We start from the raw sequence: 23,667 nt of genomic DNA on the forward strand, positions 1-23,667 counted from the left end.
TAAAGAACTCAGAGAGGCATACTAGATCAAATGGCCATTGCTGCAGAAGATTTGCCAGGGTTGGATAATAAAACCCAGCTCCAGTCCCGGCTGTCAACATCCACAGCATTTATTAGCTAGTGTATCTTGTCCATATAAAGGTGGATGGTTCAGTGTTCCCCAAAATATTTGTCTCTGCCTTACAGAGCCCCTGAGAACTCAAAGCCCAACATATGAATGCCACCCTTGATGGAGCTTTGCTCTTTGATGCTGTCTATGAGGGCAACAGTCATTCTAAGGTTAGAAATAAATTCCAGGCTCTTCATTGATTTTACGACAAAATCCAGCACACAACACCTTTGCTTACTGCATTCCCTACATGACAGTTTTCAGGCTTCCGCTGAATTCCATAATGAGGGAGCACCCAGAGGATGAAGATCTCCACAAAACAGTGAAGGGTCATGTACTCCTTCAGGAAACAGTTCTTGAATCCCTGAGTTTTTAGTAGACTACTCCACTGCAGAGGCAGTGTAGAGCAGACTGTATCTCCTCTCAGAATGGGAGGGTCATGCTACATGACCAATGACTTAGAGACATTATATCCAGAAGGTATTTTTGTAACGTATTAACTTTATTGGTGTTTCACCAGCAAAAACATTTCTATCTTGAAAGTGTAAACATATCTGCGTAATAGCCATTTGTTTATGAAAACATTCCCTCAAATTTTGATTTTGATCCCTAGTATATTAATTTCGAAAGCCAGTCAATCATTTCAGTGCATTTCAACGATTAAAGGTGGTTTCATAACCTTCCTCTCATTAAATATATTTCTTGGTCACGCTTATGGCTTTGTATGCCTTAAGTGTATTCATCAGGATTTGCTCTACCCCCTTTAGACTGCTTATGCCTGTGCTCTAAGCCAGAAAAAAAACTAGTTAATATATTTCTGTTGAGATTTTCCAGTAATTTTTTATCTCATTGTTTGAGTACTTACCTAACAGTAGTCTGTCTTGTATTTCATTTTTAGTTATTGCTTTCTTAGCTACCAGTAGTATTAAAGTCATTAGGACCTGTTGTTGGGTAGGCATGTCAAGACTGCAGTCACATCATCTTTCATGCATTAGGTGGTCAATGAATTGTCCCTTAATCACTCTGCTCATCTCCCTTCCTTTGTTCCTTCTACACAGTCTGCCAGTGAGAATGTTCTTCACATCTTGGATTTGCATAGACAGCTCAGATATTATTTAGGGAAAAATAGTTATTCGCAAATATGAGCAGCTTTTTGTTTGTTTTCATCCCAGGGCATTGGTTTTGGCTGTGTCTGAGTAAACCATCTGTTGGATTTCTAGGGCCATTACTTTCTGTTGTTTTCATGGCAGTCTCTCCTCATCTGTAAAGGCACATTCTGCTAGGCAGTTGCCTCCTTTAGTGCCTTTCAAGGGTCTAGATACCACTTCTATCCTTGAGGCCAGTACTTGGTCCTGCGTTTATACTTTTACTAAACATTACAGTCTTTGTTTTATCCAGGGCCTGGGCTGTTATGCATGGATTTGTAGAGAGGTCCTCTGTGCCTTCCTCCTCCTAGGCTTCCTCTTGAGCTCTTTGTACTGTCCTTACATAAAGAATACTGCAGCAGTGATGTGGAAGGGCATAGTAGAGTTGTGTAAAATCGTACCATAACACTAGATGTCATCCTTTACACTATTGCCTGACACTTGTCCTGGTTTCTGTTTTCCTTCTGACTAAGGGGACCATCTTCTTTGTTTTTCCTTCTGGATGCACATGTTCCTCCTTGTCCCTGAGGGTATTCTGTTCTTGCTGGGGCTTTTGATTTCTTGAGTGTTTGCTTCCATATGTCACCGTTATGCCCTACATGTTGTGGAGGAACCATATATGTGGCGTACTGCACCTGTAAGAACTGAAGACTTTGGTATTGTAGCCGGCCGTTGGGCTATCATTAGGTGAAGAATATTGCAACCATGAAGAAAAGGACATCAACTGTTATGGTAAGATTTTTATACAACTGTACTTTTCTTCTGTCTTGTCAAAAGTTTCTGCAGTGAATAATGTATAGTAAATATACAGACTTCCATTTTTCTTACCTGGTTACTGTAAATGGATAAAGCATCTGTTGTATTGTGTGCATGTCCATAGGCAGCAAAGTGTTTCTCCTTTTCTTCCACAAGCATGGCAGATCTCTGCCTCACCCTACCCAATGCACACACTACTAGGGCTGTGGCTATCTAGCAAGCCTTTTTCAGAAATGCTTCAGTGGATGATATTTACACTACTGCTACGTGATCATCAGTGAATACCTTCCCAATGCATTTTAAGATGTATGTTACCTCCAGATCTAGGGGGTTCTCTTGTGTCACTCAAGATGTCTAGATTGGGGCTGTGTCCTACAGGTGAGAGAATTGAAATTCCCAGCATCAAATATGAAAGTTACTTATTTTACAGAACAGTTTGTCTACATTGGCAGTTTCAGCACCATCGCCCAATGTGCTGTCTGGCTAGGGGTCCACTAGATGCTCTTTTCAAGACAGTTTGTGGTTCACATTTGGCTATTTTTCAGTGATTTCTATTGCCATGCTTCTGAAATCTGAAGAAAAGTGCCTCTGGAGCCTAGGATTATAGGCACCTAGGAAATGCTTCAGTAGCCTGATAAAGTTTTATGGGCTGAGCTGCATAAGCACCTGCCTGTCTTGGGTCCTACAGGTGACAGAACTGAAACTGTCAGTGCAGCTTTGATGTTACTCTAAGTAACTTTCCTTTCTTTCTGCAGGAGACTTCAAACTGAAACAATGGTAACTTTTATTTTCTGTTTACAATGTGCATTCATAGCTATTTGTATTTTATGTCCAGACCTCATAATACGCACCATTTATCATTTGTACATTCACTAGATGACAGCATTCACTTTGACTGCATACATGAAGTAGAAGCTAGCAGTATTAATGAAACGAGAATTTTTCTGGTCATCATGTAGGTTTCGGCAGAACCAGTACATTTTGTGAATGGGTAGCAGTGGTTATTATGCTGTCTGATCTGATTTCATACAGTAAGTGCACTTTGTTGTTGAAAAAGGTCTGTGGACCTTGGGTAAAAGATTGCTGTGAGGGGCTTCTTTGAGATGCACAGTGATGTCCTTTGTAGATATATACTGTATAACCACACTGTGCCACCCATGTACATGTTGGCTATCCTTTACTGCTAGACCAGTGATTTTGCAAGTGTTGATTCTATTGGAACTGTCACAGATGGTAGAGGATTATGATCGAGTGTGTGATAAAACTAGAATGTTATGTGTTTGAGACATGGATGTCAGGAAATTAAACTTGAGAGGTGAATTTTTGACATCCATGTCAAGAACATACAACATCCTGGGTTATTATCAGTTATTATCAGTGATAATGCATAGAGCTTGATCTGCTCCTGCATACTGCAAAAGTTAGAGAGAGAAAAAAAACATTGTAGTAACAGTTAGTGTTTTACAGTTTGAAAAGCTGTAACACACAAACCACTGCCACACAGAGAGAAGACACCCTAGAAACACACTGAGAAGCAGGCAAACACTTAATTCACACTTAAATACTTTATTTGAACTTTAACATCTTCCCATCATTCTTCGGTTGTAGCCGCTGGGCACTCTTAATGCTGTAACTCAAGACCAGAGCTCACCTGTGCTGAGGGTATACCTGAAAGGTTATATACTGAGTTGCTGAATGACAGTGTTGCACTGCCAGAAATACTTCTAAGCACCTTGGGAAAAAGCCCTAATTTACATTTGCAAGAATTATATGCAGCTGTTAGTTTGGTTATATCCATGATGCATTTCTTGGTTTTGCCTACTTCATTATTTTCTGCCCACTAATGAGAGTTTTGCATTCATAACGTCTTTCTGGTGGTGAGGGTCATATAGTTTCCACAAAAAACAGAGACCTACTTCTAGTGGGAACAAAGGCCCTTTGTCCTCCACGTAAGGGACTATGCCTCCTGCATGCCCCTGGTTATCATAGTCCTCTTCATCTCTGAAGTTGCTACAGTTGGTCTTACTGTAGCTGCTGGCTTCATTTGACACTGTAAACTTTGTGTTTGACTCCTCTCTGAATCTGCATTTCATTTGTAACACAGTTCAATAGTGCTACAGCTGCAGAATGTTACCTGCTTTTGCTGCTGTGATAATTTACATGAAAACCTTCACAATGTTTCAGGCTGAGAGCAAAAGGATAAAGATAATATTTACCTTTCTAATCCCATGTACTGCATCATCTGTGTTGCACCATTTAGAGTAATTGTCATTTTGAGTAAGTGCAGGTACTTTACTCCTATTACATGAATAATAAAAGTGTCGCTTTCATTCACTAGAAAGCAAGACAGTAGTAATTGTGATGCATCTTAAAAATCAGTGAAATGACAAAGTGGGCATGAGAAAAAGTTGGAAGTCTTATTACTGATACCATTGTTTTTATGGGAATACCTAAATTTTAAGTTTCTTATCTGACCTTTTTGCCTAGTGGAAGTGGTAGACTGTAGGCTGTCCATTGTTCACATTTTAATTCTAGCTGCATTTTTTTAATTTACCAGAGTACTTTGTCAAGGGATGCTTATCAAGGACCACTAAGCAATAAATTCAGAGGTGAATGCAAGTACATACATTAATGTTTTTTCTTTAACCTCTAGCTGTGTCAGGCCTCACCTTTTAAGGTTTTGGAACCCGAATCGAAGCTTGCCAATGTGAAGATAAAGCTAAATGTTTCCAGTCGTGACACAAACAAGAGCAGAGTTGCACATCAGATTGTGTGTGATGTGGGAGAATATTTCTTCAACGGTCACTGCTGCAAATACTGTCCAGCTGGTAAGTCCTGTAATAATTATGTCACTGTTTCTTGCCTGTTTAAAATAAAATGCAGAATGTTGGTATACAGTAATATTTTTTATTGATGGATAACAAAGGAAAGGAGTTTTTCTTGGGGAGAATGCAGTTGCATTGTTTGCAAGACAGTACCTTTCTAGTTAAAATGTTCTCTTCCAGCTTACATTGGTTTGTGGCAAATGCTTTTAGCAGCATCGCAGTGCAGTTTGTTGATATCTTTAGAACTTTTGAGCGAAGTCTGTATAATGAAGAGCCTCACAACAGAAAACTCATGGCTTATTGAGTCTTATCATTTCCGATAATATGAAGTGAAATTAATGCTAAACAATGCATTACTGTATCCTGTATAGACTAAACTGAAACTAAATGTAAAAAAATGCATTATTTCATCCCTTGGAAGGTCATCTACTCCAGGAAACTACTACATTGATAATATGTCCCTAAGAGTTGACCTAATTGTTCAGGATTTGGGAACTTATGTGGACAGTGACCTAACATTTGACCAGTATGTGTCTATTGTTGTAAGAAAGCCCTTCTGTATTGCACAGCTGATAAACAAAGGGATTGTGTTTAGATCTAGGGATGTCATTTTGCCGCATTAATCAGTGCTCAGTAGGCAAATCATTGAATATAATGCCCCCTTTGGAATGTATCTGTCCAGACTTGTGCAACAACTGGAATGCCCACAGAGGTACCTTACTAAAATGATTTAAAGCCTAAACAACATAACCTACATTGGACTAATCGAATACCCTGTTGCTATACTCTGTATCTTATAGACTGGTAAGAGGTGACCTGTGTCAGTCTTACAAGGCATCCTCTGACCCATTATTGATGAATTTACTACACATCAGCAAATCAAATGGCATCAGATATATGCATTCTAGGGATCTAAAACTCTCCTGCAACAACAACAGAATGGTTTGGAGGGACAGGTAGATCCTGCAGAGAGGATACCCCTGCTGTGGAACAGACTCCCTATCCACATAAAACAAAGTTCATCCCTGTCCGTATTCAAACACAGCTTAAAACAGTGGATGAGAAACATAAAATTTACCCCAGGAACCTATTATGCTTACAGGTCTTGCTTTTCACCCATATCACTGATCCACCCTAAGGCTTTGTAATATTGACTTTATTGCTATTGTATGCAGCCTTAAATTTAATCACTGTTTCGACCCATCTCTAATAAATTGTTTCAGTCACATACCACCCTCCCTGTGAAAATGTACTTTGTATTTCCCAACCCCCCCCCCCCCCAGCTGATTAAAAGGTACTTACTTACCCTCTGGACAGAAAATGCATAGTATAAAACAAGCTAGGTGGGGGACACCCCCCCAACTATATATTCTAACTCCAGGATTGCACTACAGTGGCGAACAGGGCATATATACTGCTACTAGTATTTTCAGTGGAATGAAATTCGGCGAAAAGAGTTTTCAGCGATTTGTGCTTTTGGCGATTTGGTCTTGCTGAAATAAAATTCAGCAAAATGTGCTTTCGATGAAATGAACCAGACCCATATATAGCCATGTACTGCTCTCAAATTGGACTGGATTATATAAATTCTTCTCTGTAGGCTGACTAAATTAATGCATCAGTGTTAGCACATCTTTGTCTCACCTAGTACATCTCCATAGCACAGAACATAGGTTCATAAGTTGATACTAGGCTATCTGCCCTAGGGCATTTATAAGCCTAGCCAGAGTGTGTTTGGCTTTCGCCACCCTTTTAGATTAGTTGACTGTGCCTCTATATAGTAGGTCACAGAAGATAGCCCTTTTAAGGTTAGTTTACTGTGCCTCTGTCTAGTAGGGACACAGAAGAGATCCCAGGGGTAAACCTATGATCTCCCATCCACTCATCAAGATTTCTCTTGAAGAGGGTCGTTGAGGGGCTTTGCCTAATCTGGATTGGGATTTTGTTCCAGAGTGAAGGGAGCCTCTGGGATATGAATTTGTCCCTCCAGCATGTCCTGTTTATTTCTGTGATGAGGTTTAAGTCCCTAGAGCGTGTAGCTCTAAGGGATTTGGATTTCCTGAGGTGGAGCATGCCCATTAATTCTGGTTTGGACATGGCTTTATACATCCGGCACAGATCGCCTCTGAGTAGGCGGTAAGCAACTGAGTAGAGCTGGAGTTTCTTTAGCCTAACCACGTAGGGCATCTGTATGAGTCCCTTGATCCTCTTGGTGAGGTACTTTTGGGGTCTTTCCAGTTGCTGCAGGTGTCTGTTAAGGTACATCCCAAATGGGGCATTGTATTCAATTATGGGCCTGATGAGTGATGAGTAGAGGGGCACAATGACCTTTCTTGATCTAGATGTGAACCCTTTCGTGATAAGGTGGGCTATATAGAAGGTCTTTCTAACCACTTTGGCAACATAATTGTCGAAGGAGAGATTGCTATCTACTTGGGTCCCCAAATCCCTAATTACTTCTTCCATACTTAATGGATTACCACCTATGTGGTAATTTGTGGGCACTTTGTTTTTCCCAAAGGGGATGACTATGCACTTTTTGGCGTTTAGCTTTAGGCCATGGCTCTGGCACCAGTTATCCGTCTCTGTGAGACCCTTTTGGAGGATGCTTGTGTCATTTGGCGAGTTGATTATGGCACCCAGTTTGCAGTCATCTGCGAACTTGGTCAGCCATAGTCCTCCCGTGTTAGCCTGTACCGCAGAGAAATATATACCGAACAAGAGAGATCCCAGGACTGAGCCTTGTGGGACGCCACTTGTAACTGGTTTAGAGTCTGACATGGCACCTGCAATTCTGACCATGTGGGTTCTACCCCTGAGCCAGTTTGCAACCCATCTTGTGACATAGGGGTTGATATTTAAGCTGGTGAGCTTATTTATGATGCCCGAGTGGGGTATTGTGTCAAAGGCTTTTGCGAGGTCCAGGTAGGCTGTGTGGACTACCTTCCCTTCATCTGTGGCCTTGGTGACTGTTTCAAAGAAGTTGACCAGGTTCAAGAGACAAGATCTGCCCTTAACAAAGCTGAATTGGGTAGGATCCAGTGTTTGGAGGTTCCCAATGTTTTTGTTTATGAGTTCCATGATGATACGCTCCATAGCTTTGCAGACCAGGCTAGTCAGGTTTATAGGGCGATAGTTTCCGGGGTCCGTTGTGGCACCACCTTTGTGGAGTGGGACCACTGTTGCTGTACGCCATTCCTTGGGTACATATCCTGTAGTAAGGCTGAGATTGAACAGTGATATTATGTGAGGGTTCAGTTCTTCTTGGAGCTCGTGTAAGACACAGCCCGGGACACCATCTGGTCTCATTGATGCTGTGTTTTTTGCTTTGGAGAGCGCAGCTCTCACCTGTGCATCTGTGATGTCAGGGAGGCTACACTCTGTTGGGATAGACATTTTCTCTTTTGGGGGGGAAGGGGGGAGAAGTTTGCACTGAACCTGTCTGCCAGGATGTTGGCAATGTCTGTGGGTTCAGTGTATTTTTTGTCATTTTGCACTAACTCAGAGCATATCTGGAAGTTGCCACCCAGGTTCCTGACATAACTGAAGAAGGCCTTGTGATAATCTTTAGCGTCTTGTGCAATTTTTCTTTCGAAGCTGGCCTTAGATAATTTTATGAGGGATCATAGTTTCTTGCTAGTACTGATCAGAGATGCCTTCCCTTTTTGGGATTGTGCTCTATCATGTAGTAGCTTCCTCCTTCTGTTGTATAGATTATTTATGGCTGGGGTCCACTAGACAGGTCTCCTGCTTTTGGAGGAGTGAGTCTTAGTTTTATTTGGGATAGCACGATCCATGCATTCCTGTAGGTGTCCATAGAATGCGTTTGTAAAGGATTCTGTGGTTTGGACCGTATTTTCCACTAGCCCGGGGGCTTTGAAGGATTCCACCTCTGTTTTGAAAAGTGTGAAGTTTGCTTTTGAGAAGTTCCTCACCGTGGTTTCCTTGGCTGGGGGTGGGGATGGGATATGGATGTCCAGTGATATTAATTTATGGTCAGATCTTACCAATGAGGGGTATACCTCTGGTAGGGAACATAGAGTCCCCATGTTGGTGATGATCAGGTCCAATATGTTTTCCCTTCTTGTGGGAGTGGTGACCAGTTGTTCCATAGCATTTGAGTTTATAAATTCTAGGAACCATTGGGCGGGGTTGTTGGGGCTTGAGTAGTGCTCCCAGTCTATGTTTGGGTAGTTGAAGTCACTCAATATGATGGTGTTTGGAGAGACCTTCATATTCTCCAGTGTTCTCAGGAAAGCTGAGTGGGGTTCCTGAGTTTGAGAGCGTGGTCTGTAGCAGGCTACAAACTGAAAGGTAGTTTTGCCCACTGTTAGTTGCACATGAATGGTCTCCGATGCTTCGTGCAGTGCCACTAACCTGGAGGTGTGGGTATCTTTGATGAATATGGATACTCCCCCTCCTTTTGTGGCCGAAAAGCATGGTATGAGGTATAACCTGGTAGTGCTGGGGTGCTCTCAGGAGCCTTGAACCAGGTTTCTGTTACTGCACAGATATCAATATTCTCCATACTGAGGAGAGCCTTGAGTGCATGCATCTTGAGGTTTAGACTTCTGGCGTCGAGCAGCATTACCCTTAGTTTCTTTTTCCTTGTGTTGTCTGTGGAGGTGGGTTTGTCTTTTGAGCCTTGCCTAAAAGAGGCACTATGGGGGTGGCAAGAGCCTTAGCCAATATTCGAAAGCCCAGGGGTGACAGGTGCAAGCCGTCCCTAGCGAAGCAACGTGGCTTGTTGGGCATTTCATACCAGGCTGACAGACACTGGATCTCCTTTGAATGACACCAATACTTTAGCCAATTGTTAAACTTGATCATTTTGTCTTTATACTGTGGCATCATTCTTGGTGAGGGTGAGATCCTACTCAAGGACAGGGTCATACCGGCCTGGGCTACATGATCAGAGAGCTCTTCTATGTCTCTTTTCATGTCATCCAGGGAGGTACGTCTCAGGTCATTCACACCAGCATGGACAATGATGGATTCATATTTGTACTTGCTTTGGAGTGACCTGAGTGCTTGTGTTATGTATCTACCTTGCATATCTTCTCTGCCTAATGACTAAGTTGGTTCAGTATGCCATTCCTGCCTTTAGTAGCTTCACTTATTTGGCAAACATGGAAGACTAATCTGTTTACTCCCTTCTGCTGCCAACCTTGTTGCACTTGGTATCCTGACACAGCACAGAAACTGCCTAATGCTCACTGAGAACCAAGTACTGTTAGTCTAATGTTACATGATTTGTGAGAGATCTAATTATTTATGCAACCTGATGTCCACCCTCTCACATATGCAGATGGTTAGTAAGCAACACATAAGTTCACCCATATTCCCACATAAATCTGTGTATACTGGGGTTGTAAAAAATGCTGCCCAAATCTTCAAGAATCAGAATGAAAAAGCCTTGGCAGCAATCCAGTAAAACAGCTGTGCCATACACACAGTCACCAAGCTGCAAACAAACCACTGCATCCTCATGTCCAAATAGAAATGTATTAGTAATTAATAACTCCATTGTCAGGCACAATAACTTTACATTAACTAGACTGGAAAAAATTAGGAAGACAGTTACATTTCCAGTGCCAGGGTTGAGATGCCACAGGTGCTCTACAGTTCCTTGAACAGAACTGATATGACTACAGCCTGGAAGTGGCTCATGTAGATATAATTGACCAGAGACACTTGACCCAAAAGTCCATGCAGTGTGACATGTTGGACATCGCCTATGTATGGGTGAACTTAAGGTAAAATGGTAGCTCTTAAAAGAATCTTACCCTCACCAGAAAGTTTTGCCTAGGTACGGAGACAAGACAGTTGACTTTAACAATTAATTAAGGATCATTCTAGGGGGTTATGTGTGTCGACTTAGGACAAGATGATTGACAACCCAAACTTGACATTTCCTGCTGTACCAGAAAAATTGGAAGGAGCATACTGTATTCATTGTATGAAAGTACATATAATTAACTGGATTGGTGTTCCACCACTGAATTTAATTGAAAAGGCACATTGAGTGTATCCTCCAAACCAGGCCATGAGAAAGCTGACAAGACCTATATTAGTAAAGATGCAATCACACCAGCAAAAAGAGTTTTTATCCTGACAAAATTGTGTCAGAAGGGCAAAGTATTAAACATTGGAGACATCAGAATGTTTGTAGAAAATGATTATCCTTTACATTAGGCAGAAGAAACAAATTTATCCCAGCAGTCAGAGAATGTTGACAGGCAGGTATGAGATTCAAGTTGTATCCAGCTGTCTTCAAAGTTATTTTTTTCTGGAGGATCAAATATTTTGATGCAGAACCAGCTAAGGATAAAATAAAAAAATCATCATCCAACAAAACGTGAGTCAGAAAGGAGAAGGGGACACTGCTTCTCATTCTTCTGACAGTAAGGTTCATAGAGAGGCTTTGCCAGTGAAACTTTTTTTTCCTGTATTCCTAAGGAAAATGCTTGAGAATCAGAAAAAAAGCACAGGAGTTGACTAGATGAATCAGTTGTACCTTGGACTGGAACCAGAGTCTGGTGTTTGGAGATGAACAAGAAGAAGACAATCAACTCTAAAATTAGTGAATAAATAGAAGGCTATAAAGCATCTCCTCACATTTGTGAAATATGACTTTGCAAGAAAAAGTGACTGAAAAACATTGGACTTCTTTTGACTTTGTTAAACGTGTGGGCAGACTGTAAAGCATATACCCCACTTTATGTCATTAATGTTTAGAAAGATGCTAAGAGGGGAAAAACGAACTCTTAAGTAAAACATTTTTGTTGTTATTATTTGTATAAAACATTTCATGATATAAACTGCATGTTGTATACAGTGGGGTGGTTGTGTGTAGTCGGGTGTGTTTTGGATAGGGGGAGTCCTTTCAATAATTGTGTGTGTTGGAGATGTTGCAGTGGGCATGTACTTTTTTGGTTGTGGAAAGTTTGGGTTTTGCATTAATGCGGAGGAGCTGGATGAAAGCATGTTTGTTCATATGCTGTGGTCTTGGACTGCTGGGGTTGGGTGTACAGGTGTATTGATTGTGTTGTGTGTGGAGTTAGGATATTTTCGCTTTTGTTTTGCAGGGGTAGAGGTCTAGATTACTGCATTTGGCTTGTGTTGTTAACAGGTGTTTCTGTGGGCATGTGGGCTTTGGAGGTAGGACAGGGTGAAGAAGGCAATGAGGATGCTGGGCTTCTTGCAACTGAAAAGATGTTGGCTTGTTTGTTTTCCACTGGTAGGTGTTCAGTGGAGCCAAGATGACTGCAACTGAGGGTAGCTGTGCATTATTTTCTGAGTGAAATTTACAAAGACTCATTGTTAATTTTCTATGGAGACACGTCTGCAGGTGCAAGCAGTTAATCTTCAGAATTCTGATATTCTTTGCTGAGGGAAATGTGAAATATAAAGGTGCAATGGTAAGCAGTTCAGTGACAAAATTAAGTTTGAAAGTATAGGAAGCAAACAAGAAGTATCAACCTCCCTAGTAGTCTTAATATTTTAATGCATTTAATAGAACAGTTTACAGTTTAGTTTTATTTAATAATAACCAGTGCACTTTTTTTTTAGGGCTAAAAGTTAGTTTTCTTAAAGCGTACATGCTGTTTTTCATGTCTGGGAGGAGAAAAGATGAGAAGAAAAGAACAGACGGCAATCAGTATAAGTGGGGGAGCACAGGCTTTAACATGTGCTTTATCATGAGTAACCTTAATTGTAGGTTAGATAATGCCTGTTGTTGCAGCCATCAATTTAGGGCAGTTGTTACCTAATGTAGGGTTAAAGTTAATGTGACAGTGGTTCAAATGGATATGACAAGAAATAATTGTACAAGAGATTAGCCTGCCAGACATTCGTATATGCGTGTAACACAAAAGCTAGAAATATACATTAAAAAACTGTCATGTAATGGGCAGGAACAGTATATTTTTATTGCGATAGTTATGCAGTCCATATTGGCCTGGAATGTGAATGGCTTATAAATAGAAAGGAAAGAGTGTTAAATTATATTAAAAATACACAGTGCAAATAGCAATGCTGCAGAAAACAGACACATTTGGAAAGAAATGAGCATGTGAATTTGACAAAAGAAGGATTTCAGAATAGATATGCAGCAGAATATCAGGGACACAAAAAAGAGGAGTAATTTATGTTAATTGCTAAATAGCTCCAATAGTGATAGACGAGGAAAAAAGACAAAAATGGTAGATCTGCGGTAGTAGGAGGTTGTTGGCAAGGGAGGAGAATTGCAATGGCATGTATTTATATTGCACCAAAAACTGCTATTATGGAGCTTAAGAACATTTTGGGAGAAATAATCAGCTTTCAGCAGAGAATATTATTTGTAGGTGAGGACTAGAATTTGATTTGCAGTAGTGAAGCTCTATCAGTGGGACCTAGAAAGGGCAATATAACAAAAGAAGATAGATACTGAAGAAATTTATGAAAGTATTTGGTATGGAAGACTTGGATTCAGTAGTAGGAACTCGGACAGAATTTACTGTATTATTCCCCAAGGTATAATAACTGGGGTAGACTAGATAGAAATTATATTTCACAGGAACATGTGCATTTGGTTGAAAGCTTTGGCACACATACAACATCTTTTTGTGATCATGCACCAATAAAAATGACAAAAATGCAGGGTAATTAAGTAAAAACAAGACACTGGTGCATTCCTAGCTACCTGTTAAAAGATAGGAACTTAAGGAATGGATGATGGAAATTATTTGAGAGTTATTATTGAAGACAGAAATCTCTTCAGAAGTTATAACTAGTGACTGGGATAAAATGAAAATGAACTTTAAAAACCGGGTTGAAATAAGAGAGAAATATATGATTATGAATTAGTAGAAATTACTTAGACGAGCTGCCAAAGGTTAAAGTATTGCAGAACAAGAGGAATATCACAGAACAAGAGGAGGACCAAATGCAGAATGCTAATGAGAAAATAAAGGAGCATCTGCATAATATGCATGAGTTTAGGAAAATTGCAGTTAAATAACTATTGTTTTGATAACTCCAGAGCACACAAACCTTTAGCATGCCTTGTGTAACAAAGCATTGAAAGGGTCGTCAACAAACTTAAGCAACCTATAATAGGAAAAATAACTAGAAATCCTGTAGATGTTTTAGAGATCTTCCCGAAATTTTATGAAAATTAGTATAAAGTAGAGAAATGTAGAAATTGAGAGAGTATAAATGGAAATATTTATGACAGACTTAGTTATGCCAAATTTACAGGTGGATGAGGCTCAAAAACTGACATTTAAAGATAGGAGGTGATGAGATAAAACACTGATATCTAATAAATTTTGAACGTAACAGTCCAACGGATTAACACACTTGTACCAAATGAATATATAATAAGTCAAAGGAGATAGGTACTTGTGTGCGAAGTGAGTATATAACCAGTGTTCACAGGCTCCCTTTGATTAAAATATGATGTCCAAGTCAAGTCGATGTGAATTCAAAGCCATTTATTCACATTAAACACGAACAAAACACGAATAAAATAGAAGATGAGTGCTTTCGCTAAAAATTAGCTTCTTCAGATCCTACAAATAACAAGTTAATTCAACCCTTTATATAGTCATTTTGTTTCATTTAGCAAAGCAATCATAGGCAATTGAATAATTATATAATTAACTAACCTATACTTGAAAATACAATTTATAAAGGCACAGAAATCCTCTAAATGAGTCATCAGCATTGATCATATGAATGTAAACTATTTATGACAAAAAATCAAGACATAAAATTAATGCATTAAAACATGGCATTGTTTAAAATATGTATATATAAATATACCTAATTAACAAGTATTTAAAACTGATTACCATATAGTGTTGTAATATATGTGTCAAAAATATAAATATAACTGAAATATATGTATTTAAAATGCCAATTAGAAAATGTATTAAATATAATGTAATATATATATATATATATATATATATATATATATATATCTGTATATGTGGATTATAAAAAATATGTATATATATGTAAGTGAATAAATACAATAATATAATAAGTATGATAAATATGTTAAATATACTATATATTAAATATGTTATAATGAATTAAAACACATTAATGTATATATATATTTAACATATGATAAATATACTTATTAAATGATGTATAAAATATATAAATAATGAAAACTAGTGTATTAATGTATATAATTATAAATATATATGTGTAGTAAAAACTATATGTAGTAAACATATATATGTAATAAAATATATAGAGGTGTATATGTAAATGAATAAATGTGTTAATAAACAGGGTTGGAATGATATGTAGGATGTGTGCAAATATGTCTAAAATTAAAATGTATCTGGTTAATAGGAAAGTGTATGTAGAAATGGGATGTTGTTGGATATACCAGATGATGGTGAATATAAGTGTCATCAAATGTAAAGTGAAGTAAACTTTACAATCTGCAGTCTATTATTTAATATGTCTGCGTTGTCTTAGGTAGGGTTTGATCGAAGCTTTTTCATTCAAACCATGACCTTTGTCTGCTCTTAGTAAAATTATCCAACCACTTTCTTTCCCTTCTGTGTAACATCTCACATTTCCTCCCCTTACATTTGGTATTATCACTTCCAAAACTCTGAATGTAAATGTATGACAATCACCTGCTTCTAATACATGTTTAGCCAAAGCATTATTTATATTTTTCTTTTTAATATTATAGCAGTGTTCTCTTATCCTGTCTCGTAGGCAGCGGTTGGTTTTGCCTACATAGAATGATGAACAGATGGAACATACTGCCAAATATACATGACAAGTCATACAATTGGCAGTGACATTAAAAATAAATTCTTTGTTTAAAGGGTGTATAAAAATGGGGTTTGTGTTTATTAGTGAACATAAATTGCAATGACCACAGGGTCTAGTAAAGCTTTTAATTTGTGTGTCCTTCTTGGTTGTATTATAGCATAAAAGCCTTTTGAGATTCATCTTGTTCCTATACAAGAACATCGGTTTCTCACCAACTATTTTCTTGATGTCATTATCAGTTATTAAAATATCCCAGTGTTTACTAATAATGGATCTAATTTCATTATTATCCCTAGTAAAACAAGTTGAAAATTTAACTTTATTTGGATTAATGTTAGTAATTGTATTTTCTATGATAGCAGGTCCAAAATAAGGGGCACCTTTTGTTTCACGTACATCAGATGTTATCTGTAAGTGTTCTTCTATTTCATTGGGTTTATAACCCCTTTTTAATAGTTGATTTTTCAAGTCATTTAGGTCTCTTTCTAGACCTATTTCATTTGGATTAATTCTAGACATCCTTAGGGCCTGCCCTTTCATAATGTTTTTAAAAACATATGTTGGATGCATGCTAGTTCTAAACAATAGCATGTTCCGATGGCAACTTTTTCTAAAAATTCCAGTGTTAATAACCCCACATGGCAGTTTCTCAATAAAAAGATCTAAAAATTCAATTTTATTCATACTCCATTGTACTGTAAACTTTAGACACTCAGTTAATTGATTGATGACTGAAATAAAATGTTGTAAGTCATTCACAGTTCCATTCCATAAGATAAATAAATCATCCACAAAGCGTCTATAAAATCTCACATTAGATTTGAATAGTGGGTCCTGGAATAATACCACTTCCTCCCAGTATGCCAAAAACATGTTGGCGTAGCTATTGGCACATGGTGTGCCCATAGCTACGCCCTCACATTGTCTGTAAATATTGTTGTCAAACATAAAGGCATTATTTTCTAAAATTAGCTCCAGGAAATGTATTATAAGATCAATTAGAATATCAGAATATTCACTATGATTTTTAAGATAACAGGTAACATATTTTATGAAAATTAGTATAAAGTAGAGAAATGTAGAAATTGAGAGATTATAAATGGAAATATTTATGACAGACTTAGTTATGCCAAATTTACAGGTGGATGAGGCTCAAAAACTGACATTTAAAGATAGGTGGTGATGAGATAAAACACTGATATCTAATACATTTTTAGGAAAGTCTCCAGAAACCGATGGTATTCTTGTAGAAGTTTGAAAATTAGGAGGGAAGAAAGTGATAAAAATATTGAAAGCTTTGTTTAATGGTATCTTAAAAGGAGGAGGAGCACCAGCATTTGGAAAAAAAGCTGCAATGGCTGTGTTACCTAAAGATGGTAAAGACCCTTCAGACCCAGCTTCATATAGACCCATTTCAAATTTAAACTGCACTTCTAAAGTATTGATGTCTATACTAGATAATCAAATGTGAAAGGGTTCACTGTGGTTTTGTGAAGAGGTGCAAACTTTTGACAACATTAATAGAACCACGATGATCCAGGAGAAAGAAGAATGTAAGAAAATACCACTGTTGTTATTGGGACTTGATGCAGGGAAAACATTTGACAGAGTAAGCAGGGATTTTGAGGATGGCAATGGAGGCATTTGCATTCCTTGATACAATAATAAGGTAAATTAGAAAGATATATGAAGGGCGGCCACGGTGGTGCAGCGGTTAGTGTTGCTGCCTCACAGCAAGAGGTTCCCCGGTTTGATCCTCGGCTGGGGTGCCTTCTGTGCGGAGTCTGCATGTCCTCCCTGTGGTCGCGTGGGTTTCCTCTCACATCCTAAAGACATGCTGTAGGTGGATTGGACACACTAAATTGGCCCTAGGTGTGTGTGTGTGTGTGTGTGTGTGTGTGTGTGTGTGTGTGTGTGTGTGTGTGTGTGTGTGTGTGTGTGTGTGCCTTCTGTGGAAGGTTGGGCGCCGGGCTGACAACTCGACACCGTAAAACTCCACTGCCAATCATGAGCAGGCAGGTGATCCTCTGTGGCGACCCCTAACCGGGAAAAGCCGAAAGAAGAAGAAGAAGGATATATGAAGGACTGGAGGCAAGAATTAAAATTGGACTGTTCCTCTCAGATAAGATGTGTTTGAGCAGAGGCACCAGGCAGGTGTGCCCTCTTTCCCTTTTCTTATTTGTTTTATATTTAGAGTCATTGGCTAAGAAAATAAAGGGACTCAGAAATGCAATGATATAATCAGTGTGGTATTCAAGAAAAGTTGACTTTATTAGTAGATGATATTTTGTACCTGTTAAATTCAGAAAAGGACATTGCAGTGTTGTAGAACAGTTTGTCTTTTGGGGTATAAAATGAATGAAGAATTTTTTTTTTAAAGCTATAGCCATTAATTATGTATCCACACGTGAATTGGTTCAGCAATACCCACATTTATGGGAACATAAAATGAAGTCTATAGTAGTATGGATTAAAAAAGACTTCTGTTATGGCAGCTAAGGACATGTGGGAAGACACTAAACAAAAGATCATACAAAAACTGAGAAACTGGAAACTTTTATTTATGGATATGGAATGTAAGATACAAGCAGTGAAAATGTTTTTAGTCCCTTTAGTCTTATAAATGGGTGAGGCATATTTTTATCAGATGAAGGAGAAGTTGTGGACAATAATAAAGAATTGAAGGAATTTACCTGGAAGTGAAAAAGGGCAAGAGTTAAGTGGGATAAGCAGAGCCTACCAAAAGAACCATGTGGCTGAGGTTTACCTGATTTAAAGGGATATTTGAGAGCTACACAGTTAAGGCTGGCAAACATAATACAAGCAAAAGTTATAATATAAAGTAGGAAGAGACGATGAAGCAAGGAGGAAACTCAAGAAACAGAGAAAGAGTAGACTTTTGGATGCAGATCCTTAAGTAGCCCAATGACAACCATGTAGAACATTGTATTCTTACAGTAGCAAAAAGTATTAATAAGAGAATAGAGAAAGGAGATTCTATCAGTAGGGGATGACTTCAAGTAGGGGTACAGAAAGGGGGCTAGAATTTACTGGAGAAACCTGTCAAAGAAACCAAGATACTGGGAGTAAATAACTCGAGCAGGAAAGGTAATGTAGTGGGATGCAGCCAAGAAAATATTTGGATTGCAGGTTAGGGACCGTCTTCCCTATCAAAGCTTGATCTCTGAGTACAGACAAAAAGAAGGAGATAGGGAGATTTTAAGTTAAATACCTGCTGTGGTAGAGATTTTAGTTGAATCTAGAACAGAATTGGCTGTTAAAAAGGGATAATTAGTAGGGCATATAAAGTATTGCATCTTAACTATAAGAATCGATCTGAGGAGGTTAGAAAAGATTGGGAAGAGAGACTGGAAAAGCAGTTTACAAGAAAGCAATGGGAAGACATATGTATGGCTCCCAGCTATGCAACTAATTCCACAAGGTTTAGGATATTTGCTTGGAAGTATTTGCACAGGTATGTTTTTATACCCCAAGCAGACTTGCAATAATTTTTACTTGGGTAGATAACATGTTGAAGGTATGATGGAGAAGAAAGAGTTAATGGTAATGTATTTTCTGGGAGTGTAATGAGTTGGCAAATTTTAAAACGAATCCCTACATAGTACTCTGTCAAAAATATTGGGTAAGCAATTCGCTGAAAGTAAGAAAATGATTCTTTTGATCTGGGATAGAGAATCTGAATTGTCTAGATATAGTAAGGCCCTATTAAGTTTAATTCTGATGGCTGTCGAAAAAGCAGTTGCTAGGAAAATGGAAATCAGTCTACACAACTGTATTTGAGGTACTGAATATTATAAAAGAAATGAAAGGGGGATCTTTAGAAAAGGGAAGGAACATATTACGTAGGTAATGTAAATTGCGGGAACAATGCATGCATAATAATGTTCAGGAGGGAGGAGTAAGGTTTAAGGGAAGGCAGGAATTCAGTAACTTCTTGTAATGTCGGATTGATGATAGTAACAAAAAGTATATGTGATGTATATTGTTTTTAAATGGAAAAATGTTAAGTAGTTTTACTTTTCTGTTAATATGCTTGCCTATGTCTTAAGTGATGGCTTAATAAAGGGGTTAAAAAAAAAAACAAAATCACAGTGAAACCAAAAAAAAGATAACTGACAGCCCAGCTTGTTGTTCCTTTCTTTTCACTGTTCTCACTTACTGGCAAAGTATTTGTTGCTATCATAGTGCCTTTTTTAGGCAAAGCTTACCTTCTGGACATTCCAACATAACACTTTTTTTTTTTTTTTTTGCAGAAAATTCCAGTCTAGACCACATTAAGATTGCTCTACTCAGTGAGAGAAGTCTTAGTAATACATTGCCAGAAATTGAGGTGCTCCTGCAACTTGAACATGTCTGTATTGTGACAGAGGCCTTGTTTCATTGTAAAGACAACACTTCCTTTTCACTGGATTTCAGTGCTTATCATGCACTAAGACCTGGTGGGAATTACAAAGGAGTTTCAGTATTTCTCAGAGAGCTCTTTATCTCTAGACAGATTTCCCACAACCCACAGACAGCATTACTGAACTTCAGATTACCCCAAACAAGGTGGATTATCAATTCATGGCTTACTAGAGGTCCCCTTCCTGGCCTCACAGAAGGCAATGAAAGATTTCTGAACTTGCTTACTGAACTGCCCATAAATAACTTTTTTGAAGGGTGTTTTTTAAGATGCATGTCAGTTAACTATTTCAGCTGTACAACAGTGATTCAGTTCACCCAAACCTTCCTGGACGTAGTAAATGCCCTTATACAAATAGGTAGCCAGTTCAGTAGGTGTCTACTAGTATGGCTTCCATAGTCTCCTTTTCTCTGGTCAAATCCTATCACAGATCGATAGTCATTTGCTTTAGGTCATCTAAACCTACCACAATGAGCACCTCTGAATTAGGGTAATTTAGAATGACAATCCTAGTAAACTATTTGATGAGCTGTCAGAATTTATCTGAAAGATTCCCAACCCCCATGTAGCCTTACATCAGTGAATTTTACTCCCGTCAGTTGTTACTTACACAAATGAATTTTACTCCTTGCTAACAAAGTCATCAAAATGGTCCTAGTCATAGCCAAATATAAGGGGGACCATAAAAATAAACCACCTTGGTTGGGTGCTAGAATTAATAAGCTGTATAATAAAATAAAAAATAAAGTCCTATAATAAATCAAAATCTTTCCTTGTTAATGTTTATAGCAAAAAGATCAGCAAAATTCTGAAAGTTACTATAAGGAAGATTTAAGCCTAGCAGCTGAAGTCAAGAGTAATCATAAATCATTATTTAAGTACATCAGGCGATTAACTCAGCAATGCTTTGAATTACTTCATGATAGTAGTAGCTATTCCGACCTTATAGATATTGCTAATATACTTGCATATAAATTTAGTGTCAGCTTCACACCAGAAAGAATCATTTAAGTTCCACAAATTCCAAAGTCCATTCCTCCCCTAAGATTAATTCTCAGTCTCACAAACATAATTTGCAAGGTCATGAAAGTTATGGAACATAACGCATCCAATTTTTAATTTTTAAAAGCTCCAGTATAATTTCTTTCAAAGGACTATCACATCTACTTAATTTATTGAACTTCAAAAAAGCCATTGAAAGCCATTGAAGCTTTAAATAGCAGTTAGGGAGTTTATACAGCATACCCCAATCTGGCAAAAGCTTTTAATACTCTTTCCAGTGCAGAAATTTTAAATAACTTTACAAGCTAAATGTAGACCCTTAATTTGAAAGATTGATAGCTCCTGGGCAATATATGAAATGTATGTAGCTACCTCAGAATGCAAAAAAATAACTAGTGACATTTCTTAATGGTCAGTACTGAGACCCCTTCTGGTCATCTGTTCAGCATCTGCTTCTCAGATATTCAAGCAACTAACCTAGACATGTGGTTATCTAAATTTGCTGATGACTCCAAGCTGGTAGTTGTTCAGTCAGCATCCCATACTGTATTAAAACAACAGGGGCAAAAAAATCAGTGGTGCATTTGGAACGAACTTAAATTAAATGCAGACATGTGTAGCAGTGTCACATCTGGTAAACTATTCTTGACAGCAGCTATACAGTATACATTTTAAATATATATTTTAATGAAGAAATTGACATTGAACATCAGTCATGTATTTATGATGTGAAGTCTTTTAGGATATAATGTTGTGATAGTATTGTTTTAAGAGTACTTTATTTACCAACAAACAACTTATGTTTAGGAATGGTTGAGCTGAAAACAAAGCACTTTTGGGTCTGTTTGAGAAATGGATAATGGGATGTTTTTAATCAGCATTGAGTTCTCTCACAGCCTTAGAGCCTCTTTTCAAACTGGGCATTACTCATTAACCAGATATGCTAGTTTTCACTGTGCAAAATTAGTGGTTAAATAGTATGTGCTCTTCTATTTTGATACTGGAAGATCAGAGTATTGGGGGTTCTATTCTCACATGAGGTGCTTGGATTCATTTTCTGTTATGAAACTGCAGACTTGCATGTATTATATCATTCTGATATCTGTAATTATGTCATTCAGGATTTAGAAAATGATATTTATAGTTTTGCACATTTAAAAATTGGAAATTATCGTTGATTAGCTATGGTGAACTGATTTGAATTTTACAGTCTATCTGATACAAATGAGAAATGAAATATTTTGAGGCAATATATTGTTCACTTGATTTAGATTAAGTTCCAAAGGGGTTCTGGCATGTAGGTCGTGAGACATTTCCCTGCAAGCTACAATGCTGTAACCAGAAGCCCGACCCACAGCTTCCCCGAAGAGCGGTATGGTGGAAAAGCAAACTCACTGTGATGGTAAAATCTGCCAGCCAAACAGCGTACTGCTACGATCCCTAAACTGCTACATGGCCATATTATAACAACAGAGTAATGTTATTAACATGTCTAACTAGGCTGCCTCTGTTATAATATGACTGTGTAACCATTTAGACGAGGCTGTCTCCATTGTTTATAATACAGCCATGTAGCCATTTAGGGATCGTAGCAGTGTGCTGTGTGGCTCGCCGATTTTTTAAAACCACAGCAAGTTTGCTTTTCCACTCTACCACTCTATGCAGAAGCAGTGGGTTGATCTTCTGATTATGACATTGTAGCTTGTGGGGAGATGTCTCGCAATCTACACGCTGGAACCCATTCTAAAGACGTGCATCTGGAGTGTTTCTCCCTGGGCCTCCTCTGAAAATGGTCTCTGTCCCAGCTGAACATTCCTGGCAAACAAGTGTTAAGTAAGTACCCCCCCCCCCAAAAAAAAAAAGAAAATGACAGCTAACTATATTTATATATAAAGAAATAAATGTTTAAATTAGTGAAAATGCAAAACACTTCTTTTTCGGAGCTTTGTGATCAGTAAGGGGAGTGACAACTGTGATTTAAAAAGATCAGAAATTTGTGTAGATTAAAGTGCTGAAAGAAAAAAAGAGTGCTAGAATATTCCTAGGTTTCAGAAACATGTTCTACTTTATATTAGGCAATTGTTTATGACAAGCAGCCATGTGTATGGTGTGCAATTCAGACATGCAGTGCCAGCAACCTGGGGATGCTGATCAGTAAGTTATAGAATTGTATATGCTAATGGTGTAATAACATGGTAATGAACAACAGTAATAAAATGAAAGGCTCCATACATATAAATGTGGGAAAGCAATATGGTAGAGCAATTTGGAAACACAAAGTTCATGATGTAAAGCTCCACTACCAGTCAGTTTGGTATTTCAATCTGGTGGTCCTTCTTTCTCTTATTTGCAGGAGTGACAGGTCTGTGCCATGCCTTCACATAGCGTAAGAGCCAAAAATAGTCCATACTTCTATCTGATACTCCTATATTCTGTCTCTCAGAGGAGCACCATTTCCATGTCATGCCCATGAGAACCAAAATAAAAGGATCTGCTGAGCATGCCCCCAAACACCTTGCACCCAAGGTGGCTACCCCCTTCAGCCCACCCTGAGTTTGAACTCCAGCAGAGATGTAGTGGAATTATGTTAGGGATAGCCAGAGTTCTAGTGGAT

General features: G+C 38.2%; 1 protein-coding gene across 2 annotated transcripts in view; it reads left to right on the forward strand.

Moving 5' to 3' along the window:
- LOC122791827 (tumor necrosis factor receptor superfamily member 1A-like) overlaps positions 1 to 23,667 on the forward strand; it is a 323,895-nt gene that overhangs the window by 55,613 nt on the left and 244,615 nt on the right. For both annotated transcript variants that reach the window (XM_044059790.1, XM_044059791.1), the window contains exon 2: positions 4,663 to 4,837. In XM_044059790.1, coding sequence (XP_043915725.1) covers positions 4,663 to 4,837 — 175 coding nt within the window. The remainder of the gene's footprint in view (positions 1 to 4,662; positions 4,838 to 23,667) is intronic.

This window comes from Protopterus annectens, chromosome 17.part0 (assembly GCF_019279795.1).
Source record: "Protopterus annectens isolate FY-2018-M chromosome 17.part0, PAN1.0, whole genome shotgun sequence".
Taxonomy (NCBI): Eukaryota; Metazoa; Chordata; order Ceratodontiformes; family Protopteridae; genus Protopterus; species Protopterus annectens.